General features: G+C 46.0%; 2 protein-coding genes across 2 annotated transcripts in view; both read left to right on the top strand.

Annotated features, from left to right (window-relative positions):
• The window catches only part of LOC115475593 (protein-glutamine gamma-glutamyltransferase 5-like), a 170,186-nt gene that overhangs the window by 71,586 nt on the left and 85,568 nt on the right, over positions 1-13,032 (top strand). The window lies entirely within an intron of this gene.
• LOC115475598 (erythrocyte membrane protein band 4.2-like) overlaps positions 2,039-13,032 on the top strand; it is a 39,603-nt gene continuing 28,609 nt past the window's right edge. The window contains 7 exon segments of the mRNA XM_030211452.1: positions 2,039-2,241; positions 5,793-5,888; positions 5,891-5,976; positions 8,356-8,412; positions 8,414-8,447; positions 8,450-8,599; positions 9,456-9,574. Of these exon segments, the coding sequence (XP_030067312.1) occupies positions 2,232-2,241; positions 5,793-5,888; positions 5,891-5,976; positions 8,356-8,412; positions 8,414-8,447; positions 8,450-8,599; positions 9,456-9,574 (552 nt within the window). The 5' untranslated portion in view covers positions 2,039-2,231.

Raw genomic sequence — 13,032 nt, 5'->3', positions numbered from 1 at the left:
ACAGTCCACCCGCCCGCCCTCGGCTCCATCGACCGTCCACATGCCGGGCCCCCTCCATTCAAATCACAGCACCTCACCACCTCGTTCCATGTGAAAGCGCAGCAGCGTCAGTCTGCAGATCGCCTCCCTTCGGGCCTTCCCTCCCTGTGTCCCGCCCTCATCTGATGTAACTTGCGTGAGGGCGGGACACAGGGAGGGAAGGCCCGAAGGGAGGCGATCTGAAGACTGACGCTGCTGCGCTTCTTTCACACACAGCAAGGTCGAGGTGAGGCGCTATGATTTGAATTCAGGGGGCCAGGTCCGGTGGTGGACGGGGCGGGGGGGTGGCGATGACGACCTGGGCGTCCTTGCCCCGGGCCCGGCCCAGGTCTCTCGGCGGCCCTGACTACCACTGGCCCAATGCGGGCGCCGGTAAGTACTTCCATCCCCAGCTCATGGCATTTTCGGTGCTAGGAGGTTACCCATTGGTAATTAGGCAGTGCTACGTACTGCCCTCTTATCACCTCTCCCTCAACGGGTGGCAGTAAATGCTTCTCTCGGAAATGGCCACAGCCATTCTTCTTTTTGGGGCTTCTTTACCCGCTGCAGTAAAAGGGGCCCTGGCACGTGGCAAAAAACAGCCACCACCGCTCGCTCAGGGCCCCTTTTACAGCAGCTGGTAAAAGGACCCTAAGTGAAGAAAACTACACCGGCTCCAATCAATGAGCGTATTGCTTTCAAAATCTGCACCCCTGGTTCATAAAATTATCTATGCGAAGCCCCATGATACATAACAAAACTTATAGACCTGCCAATCAGAAACACAACAAGATCAGCACCAACATACCTGTAAATCTTCAGTACCAAGCAGCAAAGGACTCAAATACAAATCACGTATGCATCCAGCTTTTCCTATTTAAGTACACAGCTATGGACGCTCTTGCCAAAATAGTAAAAAACAACGTACGACCACCTACATTTCCGAAAAGAACTATAAAAACAAACCTGTTCAGGAAGGCATATCCCACCGACCCAACATAATAGCCTGAATACCTGCAACACACAACAAAAACCAAGATCGTAATGGACACACCCCAACTTCCCTCTTCCTCCCTAAGTTCCCCAATGGTATCTACCATACAGAACCGTATTCTACTACAATAACACCTTGCATTTGTTCATACCGGAACTGGCGGATGCCATTACAGTACTATGTAAGCTACGTTGAGCTGCAAATAGGTGGGAAAATGTGGGATACAAATGTAACAAATAAATAAATAAATAATCAGAGAGGCTGGATTATCATGATTACAATGGGGTGTGCAGAGTTAAATGCTTTGTGTCATGTTTTGTTTTGTTTGTAGGTCCAAAACAAACAGACTGAGCCTGCCCAAATTATTCTACCCCAGGGCCTGTGGGAAGCTGTAGCTCTGATTCCCCACAGGACAAACTGGGGCTGTATTTCCAGACCTGCAAATGGGATTTAAAAAAATGGCAGCAGCAAAATTGGACCTTGGATTGGAAGGTGAGACTCCGGGGTCCTAGTGGATTCTGGAGAAACTGACAGATCGGAGGGCTGGCAGATATAAACAGACGCGACAGAGTGGACAAACTGGACCGAATCTGGAATAAAGCTACTTGACACTACCGGAAGGGTAGCCATGCGAGGGAGGGCAGTGGGTATTGGGGGGGGGGACGGGATGGGGGGTTGGAAGGGGGGGAGGAAAATAATACAATTTGGATAAGTGTTTATAGTTGAGTTGAGCTGTTTATGACAATCAGCAGCCTTCTGGCTACATCTATGTCTATTGTAAAATTTTGTGGTGTTGAATAAAAATTAAAAATTAAAAAAAAACAAAAAACCCGAGAAACAGCCGTTGCTTTTTACAAGGAGCGTCAGTTGTCACTGCCAGCTGACATTCACAACTGCTGGGCGTTGGCAGATAGCCGAAATAAACTACACATCTGGAGAGTAAGATAAAGTCAGGCGGGGGGGGGGGGGGGGGGGGGGGGGTTAGGAAAAACCCCCCCCAGTACCATGAAGGAAGGACCTGAAAACTGTCTGTGGAATAATAAAGAGAAAGAATGTCCATGAAAATATTCTCCTTTCTTTTCCTTTTCTTAGTGAGAGACTGAAAGGGTAGAATCGTACCACTCAAGTGAGCAGTGTGTGACGGATGGGCAAAGGCAGATTCAGGAGCTGTTTGTGAGAGGACCTTCTTACTCCTAAGCTGACAGTGAGGAAGACCAGCATGGGGCAAGGTGAGTAGACCAAATGAAATGTCAAGGCAAAAAAAAAAAAAACCAAAAAGATATAGAACACTGAACTTGGTCAGAAAGATAAAGCTAGATCCTTGTTTTTACCATTCTCCAATATTCAAATGATTGAATATTTTGACACCCAACAAACAGGACTTAATAAGGATCTGAGTTTTCTAACTCATTATAAAACAAAAGCTGTATTTCTCTGTTTATTTCTCTATTTATTACCCTCCTCTCACCTACCAACACCCATCCTGTTAGAATATCAATGAAATGCTTTGATGTCCCCATGCATACCTCCTACCCACCCCCACCCTCCCACCCTGTCAGACTGTCAAAGTAATGCTTTGATGTTTCTCTCATATATACTATCTGCTAACTCATTTGCTTATTTCCCATCTGAGGAAGAAGGGCAACCTTCGAAAGCTAATCAAGAAATGTATTAAGTTATGTCCAATAAAAAAGGTATCATCTTATTTTCTTTTCCATGTTTTATTTTGTTTGATTTCTATAGATTCTACATGGAATGTTGCTATTCTACTAGCAACATTCCATGTAGAAGTCGGCCCCTTGTAGATCACCAATGTGGCCGCGCAGGCTTCTGCTTCTGTGAGTCTGACGTCCTGCACGTACGTGCAGGACGTCAGACTCACAGAAACAGAAGCCTGCGCAGCCTTCTACATGGAATGTTGCTAGTGGAATAGCAACATTCCATGTAGAATCCAATAGTATCTATTTACTGTCATAGTAATGCTTGAATGTTTTCACTTATATACACTGTCAGCTAGCACATTTGCTTATTTCCGATCTGAGGAAGAAGGGCAACCTTCGAAAGCTAATCAAGAAATGTATTAAGTTATGTCCAAAAAAAAGGTATCATCTTATTTTCTTTTCCATGTTTTATTTGTTTGATTTCTATAGATTCTACATGGAATGTTGCTATTCACTAGCAACATTCCATGTAGAAGTCGGCCCTTGTAGATCACCAATGTGGCCGCGCAGGCTTCTGCTTCTGTGAGTCTGACGTCCTGCACGTACGTGCAGGACGTCAGACTCACAGAAACAGAAGCCTGCGCAGCCTTCTACATGGAATGTTGCTAGTGGAATAGCAACAGTCACATTCTTAAATTCCATCAAGTAGCAACATTCCATGTAGAATCTCCAATAGTAGCAACATTCCATGTAGAATCTCCAATAGTATCTATTTTACTGTCATAGTAATGCTTGAATGTTTTCACTTATATACACTGTCAGCTAGCACATTTGCTTATTTCCCATCTGAGGAAGAAGGGCAACCTTCGAAAGCTAATCAAGAAATGTATTAAGTTATGTCCAATAAAAAAGGTATCATCTTATTTTCTTTTCCATGTTTTATTTTGTTTGATTTCTATTGATAACCTTTAAGAGTGGACTAACACGGCTACCGCACCTCTCTACCATTCTCCTAAAGCATTCTAAGTAGACTGGAAACCAGTTGTATAGTGACTGAAGACTGTTCCACTCTACAGTTTGAAACCAGTTTCCAAAATCTTAACAAAGATAAATGAACACCTACAGCTAATGGAAACATGAAGGTGTAAGTCACTGCAGGGAGCATGAGAAACCAATCTATCCTGGAGCAAAGGATGCAAGGGTACCCACAATGAATATGCCAGAAATACTTCTGCACGCACTGTCTCCATTGTATGCAATTCTATCAGTGGCGTACCAAGGGGGTGCGGGGGGGGGGGGGGACGGTCCGCCCGGGTGCACGCTGCTGGGGGGGGGGGCCACGTGCCTGTCGGCTCCGTTGGTTCCCTGCTCTCTCTGCCCCGGAACAGGTTACTTCCTGTTCCGAGGCAGAGGGAGCAGGGAGCCAGCGGAGCCGACAGGCACGCGGCTGCTCCCAGCAGCCAAGAAGGTGCCCGGAGGGGTGGTTGTTGATGCGCCGAGGGGGGAGTTTGATGCGCCGGAGGGGAGGGTTGATGCCGAAGGGGGTGTCGTGCTGCACCCTGGGGGGACAGACGCCGCTGCACCTGGGAGGGGGCTGCGCAGTGGTGATCTGCCCCGGGTGGCAGCCGACCTAGGATCGCCACTGAATTCTATTTCAAACATATTCATCGTGGGTATCCTGAAAACCCGGCGAGTGTGTCCTGAAGTTCTCAATCCCTGAGTTAGTCCAATAAATAGGCAGAACCTGCAGCTTAAGCCATTTACCTGAATAAAACAGAGGTTTATGTGCAGAAATTGCTTCTTTATAATTGCTGGTCTATATGCATTAAATGTATGCATGCACACAGTCTATACCAGTGGTTCCCAAACCTGGTCCCGGAGGCACCCCAGCCAGTCAGGGTTTCAGGATATCCACAATGATTATTCATGAGAGAGATGTGTATGCAGTAGAGGTAGTGCATGCAAATCTCTCTCGTGAATATTTATTGTGGATATCCTGAAAGCCTGACTGGCTGGGGTGCCTCCGGGATCAGGTTTGGGAAGCACTGGTCTATACACATGATATAGGACTAGATTCAGTAAATGACGCTCAAAAACTAGCAACGGAAAAAAATCCAAACAGACCTGGGTGCCGTTTATACAATACCACTTAAAGTCAATTTCTCTGCCAAACTTTGGGCACAAGGATTTACATCAACTGAAACCTGGTGTAAATCCTGGTGCGTAATTTAGGCGCAGATTCCTAGTATTCAATAATACTGCATGCATCTTTAGTGAACCCCCCCCCCCCCCCCGACCTGCCCGTGCCCCTCCCATGACCATGTCCTCTCTTGACATGCCCACAATAAGATACGCGCATGGATTTTTATGGCACGGTGCTTCAATCTGTCCAGAATACAGCCGTTAAACTTATTTGTCATGCATGCAAGTTTGAACGTGTTTCCCTCCTTGCAAAAATTCTATTGGCTTCCTGTTCAACAGTGCGTTATCTTTAAGTAGCTCACTGTCACTTTCAAAGCTCATAGGATTGGTCTCCCAGATGACATTGCCTATTTTACCATACCTTCCTCCCCTGTTCACCTACTTCACTCTATAAATGATCACAGATTGGTTCTCCCAACCCTAAGTCAGCGCAATTACAATGCACTCATCACCATGCTTTCTTTTTTTCCTCTCGCTCTGTCTCTCTCTCGGGCTGAATCTTCTTTTAAGAATTTTAAAATAACCTTAAAAATTGGCTTTTTAAGCAGGCTTTCTCATTGGAATGATCTCTGTTACCAGGAATTTATGTCCTGTGTCACTTTTCCCTACCACTACTTACTTGTTTCCTGACCTTTCCCTCCCTTCCCTTTTCTCTTGCAGTCTTTCTCTGTTGTGAATTGTTTGGTATGACTGGTTTTACGCTTTCCTTTCGGATTTTGTAGCTCTTTTCTCAGTTGTTTACCTATTGTTTTTATTGTATGTAAACACCCAGTTCTGCGAGTCAGCTTTGGACAGTCTAGAAAGTTTAATAAACTAGAAATTAGCAAGATGCAGGTGCAATCCAAATTGTAACTAATTATGCCAGTAAATGATTGCCCAGCACCCAATTATTGATGCTGGTTTGCTTTCTATTACAGCGCTGCAGATTCCAAAATGTGACCTGAATGCAGCAAAGAACAACAGGGCTCACCACACCAACGAGATCAGTGTGCAGCAGCTAATTGTGAGGAGGGGAAGGAATTCACCATCATCTTGCACTTCATACAAGAGGTCCATCATTACCTCAAGAATCTCAAAAGATCTCCCTTATTGCACCGACAGGTAATCTTCGTTAAACACTCACTTCACAGCTAGGTGATCTCCAATGCACTCAATTTATAGACAGGTAATTTCAGTACCAAACTCACATCACAGATAGGTGCTCTCCAAAATACTCATTTGCAAGACAGGAATCTCCATAACAATCACTTCACAGCCAGGTAATCTCTAACGTACTCAGTTTACAGACAGCTAATCTGAATACCAAACTCAGTTTACAGATAGGTACTCTGCACAATACTCACTTCTGAGACAGGTCATTTCCATCAAATACTCACACATGACAGAAGATGATCTCCATTAACTCACCTCACACATAGGTACTCTGCACAATACTTACCATTCCGAGATAAGTAATTTCCATCAAAACTTACACATTACAGAAGATGATCTCCCATAAATTCACCTCTAGATAGTTACTCTGCACAATACTCACCACTCCAAGACAAGTAATTTCCATCAAATACTCATACTTTACAGAAGATGATCTCCCATAAATTCACCTCATAGATAGTTACTCTGCACAATACTCACCATTCCGAGACAAGTAATTTCCATCAAATACCCATACCTTACAGATGATGAATCTCCCATAAATTCACCTCTAGATAGTTACTCTGCACAATACTCACACTCCAAGACAAGTAATTTCCATCAAATAATTACACATTACAGAAGATGATCTCCCATAAATTCACCTATAGGTAGTTACTCTGCACAATACTCACCACTCCGAACAAGTAATTTCCAATCAAATACCCATACCTTACAGAAGATGATCTCCCATAAATTCACCTCTAGATAGTTACTTGGACAATGCTCACCACTCTGAGACAAGTAATTTCCATCAAATACCTATACCTTACAGAAGATGATCTCCCATAAATTCACCTTACACATAGTTACTCTGCACACTTCTCACCCATTCCGAGACAAGTAATTTCCATCAAATACCCATACCTTACAGAAGATGATCTCCCATAAACTCACCTCACAGATAGTTACTCTGCACAATACTCACCACTCGAGACAGGTCATCTCCATCACAATCTCTTCACAGCCAGATCATTTCCAGCACACTCAGTTTACAGACAGATACTCTCAGTACCAAACTCATCTAATTTATCTCTCCACAATGCTCACCTCTCGAGACAATCTCCATCAAATACTCACAAGTTACAGAAGATGGCCTCCCATAAATTCACTGAACAAACAGGTAATCTCCATCACACTCACTGTACAGTCAGAACAATTCCGTCACACTCATAGTGCCTAGCTCACATCTATTTGATAACTACAAATCATTAAAAATGTGTACGTGGTAAATAGACCATTAACAAAATATATAGGGGACAATAGTTAGGGGAATGTGGAAAAAAATAGAATAGAATAATGGTTTTTACATGTTTTTCTAGATTCCTGAGGCAGGTGCTTTGGTGCCGAAACACTGGCAGCTGTGTCAAGTCACTTGACAGGCATATTTTCAAAGCACTTAGCCTTCCAAAATTCCATATGGTGTTTCTCAATAAGACTTACAATTGTACAAGTGTCTCCCTTGTTGTTTGGAAAGGGCCAGCCTACCCTACTTCTTTTTTCACTCAATTGACTCTCGTAAGGCTTGGTGTTTCGCAATAAAGACTTACAATGTACAAGTGTCTTGTTGCTTGGAAAAAGCCAGACTACCCTACTCCTTTTTTCGCTCATAGTATGCATGGTATCATATAAGAAGGGGAGGTGACTACCCATGGCGGAATGCCTGATAAAAATAATAAATCTTAAAAGAAATTTAAACTTCTTAAAAGAGGACGCCATTCTAGTATCTAAGGGGAAACTACTCCATAGAGACGGGTGCAGCATACTGAAGCAGGAGGACTTTGTCTTGTCCAGTCTAATTTTATGATGGAAAGGGAATTATCAGGGTTATGCTGGAAGGAACAAAGACATCTAGATGATGACAATAGTATTGGTAGGCTAGAAGGAAATAGAGGGAGATGGGCATCTTGCACAGGTACTACCGTAGGAGCCAATGCTCAGCCAGGAGAGGGATGGCATGGTCAATCATCTTCTCTGCAAGGAGTGGCTTAACAGATGAGTTTTGTATCATTTGGAGTCTTTTGAGATGGAATGAGGGAAGTACTTGATACAATAATCCAACTCGGACATGACTAAGGCATGGATTAAAATGCATAATGAGGAGAGATCAGGCAATCTATGCCACACAGTCACCATGACAGATATGTAAAGTTAGTACCACACTCACCATTCCACTTACCTCACTGAAGTGCTGTCCTCAGAGACAGGCAATCTCTCCTTACACTCACCTCACAATCAGATTGTTTCTATAATTCATCTAGTTGAGTTATTTTCTATTTCTGATTGCAGGGCCTCAACCCATCCAAACTAGATGGGACAAAACATGAATTTGCAATTTCAAGTCTCTGGAAACAAGAAATCCTGGAGTGCAGCTATCTCAGAGAGGATTTGCATTCTTGGAGCGTCTCAGTCACCACTCCAGCCAATGCTATCATTGGGCATTATACCCTTCTGCTGAGGAAGTCTACAAAATTTCAACACTCAGTCCACAAGCTGGGAGACTTCATCCTGATTTTCAATCCCTGGTGCCCAGGTAAATTATCACCTTAACTAGCAGACACACCAAACATTTGTGAAAGCAGAAGGATTTGTCCTTCCCACCTCCCTGTTTGATCCCAGCGCTTGTTTCCCAGTCTGAATGCACCACCGTTCCAAAGGCTCCGTCCTGTGGTTGTCTACCTCTGACAGTCCACATGGGTCTATCATGCCATTCCAGCCATGCTCCATCCTCAGCCCATACAGGCCACTGCCTTGTGAGTACACCTTTGCTTCTCCTGAGTCTTCTGGCTGCTCAAGCTGAGACCAAGGCTTGAGCCTCCATACAGCCAATGTGGCTGTTGGAGCCACTCCATGATACGTTGAGTAGGGTATGCATGCTCATTAGGACACACATAACCACTCCCCCCCCCCCCCCCCCCCCCCCCCCCCCCCCCATGGCTCCATGACAGATGCCTCTATAGGGACCTTAGCCACACATACCCTACAAAAGGTATCTGTCAGGAACTAGTAGAGTATACACACACACAGTCCAAAAAGCCCTGTTGGAATCACGTCTGTGTATCTGTGTACACAGAATACTATGCATACAAATAATATAGCAATGCCTTTAGGAATTAGAGGAATTGTAAGTATCCTCAGAGCTTTTTATGGAGATGCACTCAGCAAAGGCAAGACAGCAGTCTGCAAATGGTTTTAAATGGATAGCATCTCATCTGTGACAAGAAAGCTGTAAAAGGTATCATTTTTCTAGCTGGAAGGCCCAGGACAAAAGATGTTAACACACATGAGCCTTTGCAACCTGCAGCATAGGCCTGTGAGGTCTTGAAAGCTCATGTAATAAGTCAGGGGTTCACATACAGAGCATGAATTATGGTGTTTCTCTCTGGCAGAAGACAGTGTGTTCTTGAATAATGAGGCGCAGCGACAGGAATATGTTCTCAACGAAGACGGAATCATTTACTGGGGAACCGAGAGCAGTGTTGAGTCGTATCCCTGGAACTATGGGCAGGTAAACCAGAATGAATCCCTGCTACACTACAGGGAAGGAAAGAGAAAGCCATGCACTAGAGGGCGATCCTATATTTAGGTGTATAGAGGGTGCCTATGTGGTACTACTGTATAAAGGAATGTAGGTGCCATAGGGCTGGTATAAATGCTTGTGCCTAAGTTGCTGAAATATACACATAAATTATAGCATTCTATAAGTTATACATGTAACTCTGCACTGTGCCCACACTCCATATGCAGACCGAGGTGTAGCTAGGTGGGGTGCAAGGGGAGCCGAATGGATTTTAATGAAATTGCACCTATGTGAATTGGGCCTGCAGCCTTGCACTGGCACCTATTTTACAAAAGATCTGCTCCCCCTGACATCAAAACCCAGGTATGCTTCTTCGCCCACCTTCAAACCACTCACCTTCACACAGTGACGATCCCTAGGTCAGTTGCCACCCGAGGTGGATCACCGATGTGCACCCTCCCCCCCCCCCCCCCCCCACCCCCCCGGTGCCAGCACCCCCCCCCCCCCGGCGTAATGACACCCCCAGATAATCAAACCCCCCCCCCCCCCCCCCCCCGGATGAATCTTGGCTGCTGGGAGCAGCTGCGCAGCTCTCAGATCCGCTGGCTCCCTGCTCCCTCTGCCCCGGAACAGGATAGTAACCTGTTCCGGGGCAGAGTGAGCAGGGAAACAGCGGAGCCGACAGGCGTGCGGCTGCTCTCTGCACCCCTCCAGTGGCGTGCACCTGGGGCGGACCGCCCCCACCCTCCCGCCCTTGCTACACCACTGCCTTCACATGTAGTGGGGAAGTTATCAGAGTGGGTGTGATAGTGCATTGAACCGAGTTGGGCAGGAGGCCCTACACTAAACGTACAGCCAGACCAAGGGGAAGTGAAACAAAACTCTTTTATTGAACCGTGCCGCAGCCTGTTACCCGCAGGTACAGTGAATAACAAGTATAGGCTCTTTTACTCCAGAGTCCACTGTGCAGGCTTGTAAATGACTGGTTTACCCCACAGTATGTACACACAAACACCTTTCCTTGCCAGGTTTTACCCCATTGGTTTGCCTCCAACCAGACCTCAACACTATCCTTACGTAGCCTAACCTACCTTTGTATCAGTTTCTGGTAGTTTACTTACAAGCCATGAAGACCCTCACTCCAGGGCAGCTTCTCTCCTTCCAGGGCCTCACTGGTGGAAACCTATGTGTTGGGCCTCCTTAACCTCTTCCATGGGCCTCTGTATCGGGGCCCTCCCTGAACTCCTCTGGCTCAGGGCAGGGCCGCCGAGAGACTGGGCCGGGCCCAGGGCAAGGCCACCCCCGAGCCCCGCCCCTGCAGCCCCTCACAGCCCGCCCCTGAGGTCGCCGCCGCCGCTCCCCCCGAGGTCACCACCAATAAGAGCCAACCTCATTAGTGATGTCACAATGGCTTGATTGTATAGAATGTTTGTACGTTTGGGAAGCTCGCCAGGTGCCCTTGGCCTGGATTGGCCGCTGTCGTGGACAGGATGCTAGGCTCGATGGACCCTTGGTCTTTTCCCAGTATGGCATTACTTATGTACTTATGAGTATCTCTCTTTTAATTTATATCATTTAACATATATGTGATTTTATGTTTATTGTCGATTTGTAGGTGTGATTAATTGTCCTTTTATAACATGAACTGTGCCCCTGATGCAGGCAGTCGCTGCCGAAACATGTTGTGCAAACGGCGGTGCCTTCTTTATACAGAAACGCATCCGAATCAACACGATCATATCTAAATTCTACACTACCCAAGCTGTAACGGACTTAAGTACAAATCTACCTACGCATCCAGCTTTTTCCTACGTAAGCACACAACTGTGGAACGCGCTACCAAAAGCTGTGGAAACGACATACGACCACCTTCACTTCCGGAAAAATACTAAAAACCACCCTGTTTAAAAAGGCATACCTCATAAACCCAAACTAAACGCCTGATCTCTGCAACACAACAAAACTAAGAACGCAATGGACACAACACAATCTTCCGTTAGACGATGTCCTAATGTGGTTGTGCCACATGAACTTTTATCTTACCACAATATTACTACTACTACTACTTAGTATTTCTATAGCGCTGCCAGGGTTACGCAGCGCTGTACAAGTTTAGCATGGGGAAGGGCAGTCCATGCTCAAGAGAGCTTACAATCTAAAGGTAACAAACTATGTAGTCAGTGTAGGTAACATGAATGGGGACGGTGGTTAGGCGCCAAAAGCAAGGGAGAAGAGATGGCTTTGAGTAAGGACTTGAAGATGGGCAGGGAGGGCGCATGGCGTATGGGCTCGGGAAGTCTGTTCCAGGCATAAGGTGATGCGAGGCAGAAGGGGCGGAGTCTGGAGTTAGCGGTGGTAGAGAAAGTACAGATAGAAGTGATTTGTCCTGAGAGCGGAGGTTGCGGGTGGGAACATACGGGGAGAGGAGGGTAGAGAGGTAAAGGGGGGCTGCAGATTGAGTGCACTTGAAGGTCAATAGGAGGAAGCTTGAACTGTATACGGTAGCGGATCGGGAGCCAGTGAAGCGACTGAGGAGAGGGTGATATGAGAGTATCGGTTCACGCGGTAGATAAGACGTGCGGTGGAATTTTGGACAGATTGAAGGGGGGATAGATGGCTAAGCGGGAGGCCAGCGAGAAGAAGGTTGCAATAGTCAAGACGAGAGGTAACGAGCGAGTGGATGAGGGTTCGGGTGGTCTGTTCAGAGAGGAATGGGCGCAATTTTGCTAATATTATAGAGGAAGAAGCGACAGGTCTTAGCTGTCTGTGGGATATGGGCAGAGAAGGAGAGGGAGGAGTCGAAGATGACTCTGAGATTGCGGGCTGAAGAGACGGGGAGGATGAGGGCGTTGTCAACAGAGACGGAAAGTGGGGGTAGAGGAGAAGAGGGTTTGGGTGGAAAGACAAGGAGCTCGGTCTTTGCCATGTTCAGTTTCAGATGCCGGTTGGACATCCAGGCAGCGATGTCTGAGAGGCAGGCCGAAACTTTGGCCTGGGTTTTCGACTGTGATGTCGGGAGTGGAGATGATAAAGCGGGTGTCATCAGTATCATACTTGTATTTGTTCACATCGGAGTCTGCAATCGCCTCTCCGGTACTATGTAAGCCACATTGAGCCTACAAATAGGTGGGAAAATGTGGATACAAATGAAACAAATAAATAAATAAATAGAATCCCCCACCCCACCCCCGCCTCCGAGCCCTGTTCTGCTACAGTGTGTCCTACTTGCACTTGAACTAAAATTGAAATCATTTCTTTGTATAACTGAAAGTTACATTGAAATTGAAATTAAAAAGAAAATGTGAATCAAATGTATACGTTGTTGGAGGAAAGTGGCGCGGTCTAGGCTTCCTTCCGTGCAGCAGGCCTCTCAGATGATATGGGTAGAAGTTTGAGCCATATACTTTCCAAACTCTGAATTGTCATAGATGAGGCTTAGGTGCCTA

The sequence above is a fragment of the Microcaecilia unicolor genome, chromosome 8 (assembly GCF_901765095.1).
Source record: "Microcaecilia unicolor chromosome 8, aMicUni1.1, whole genome shotgun sequence".
Lineage (NCBI taxonomy): Eukaryota > Metazoa > Chordata > Amphibia > Gymnophiona > Siphonopidae > Microcaecilia > Microcaecilia unicolor.
Note: the sequence above shows the minus strand (reverse complement) of the source record. Positions and strands in the feature narration are given on the sequence as shown.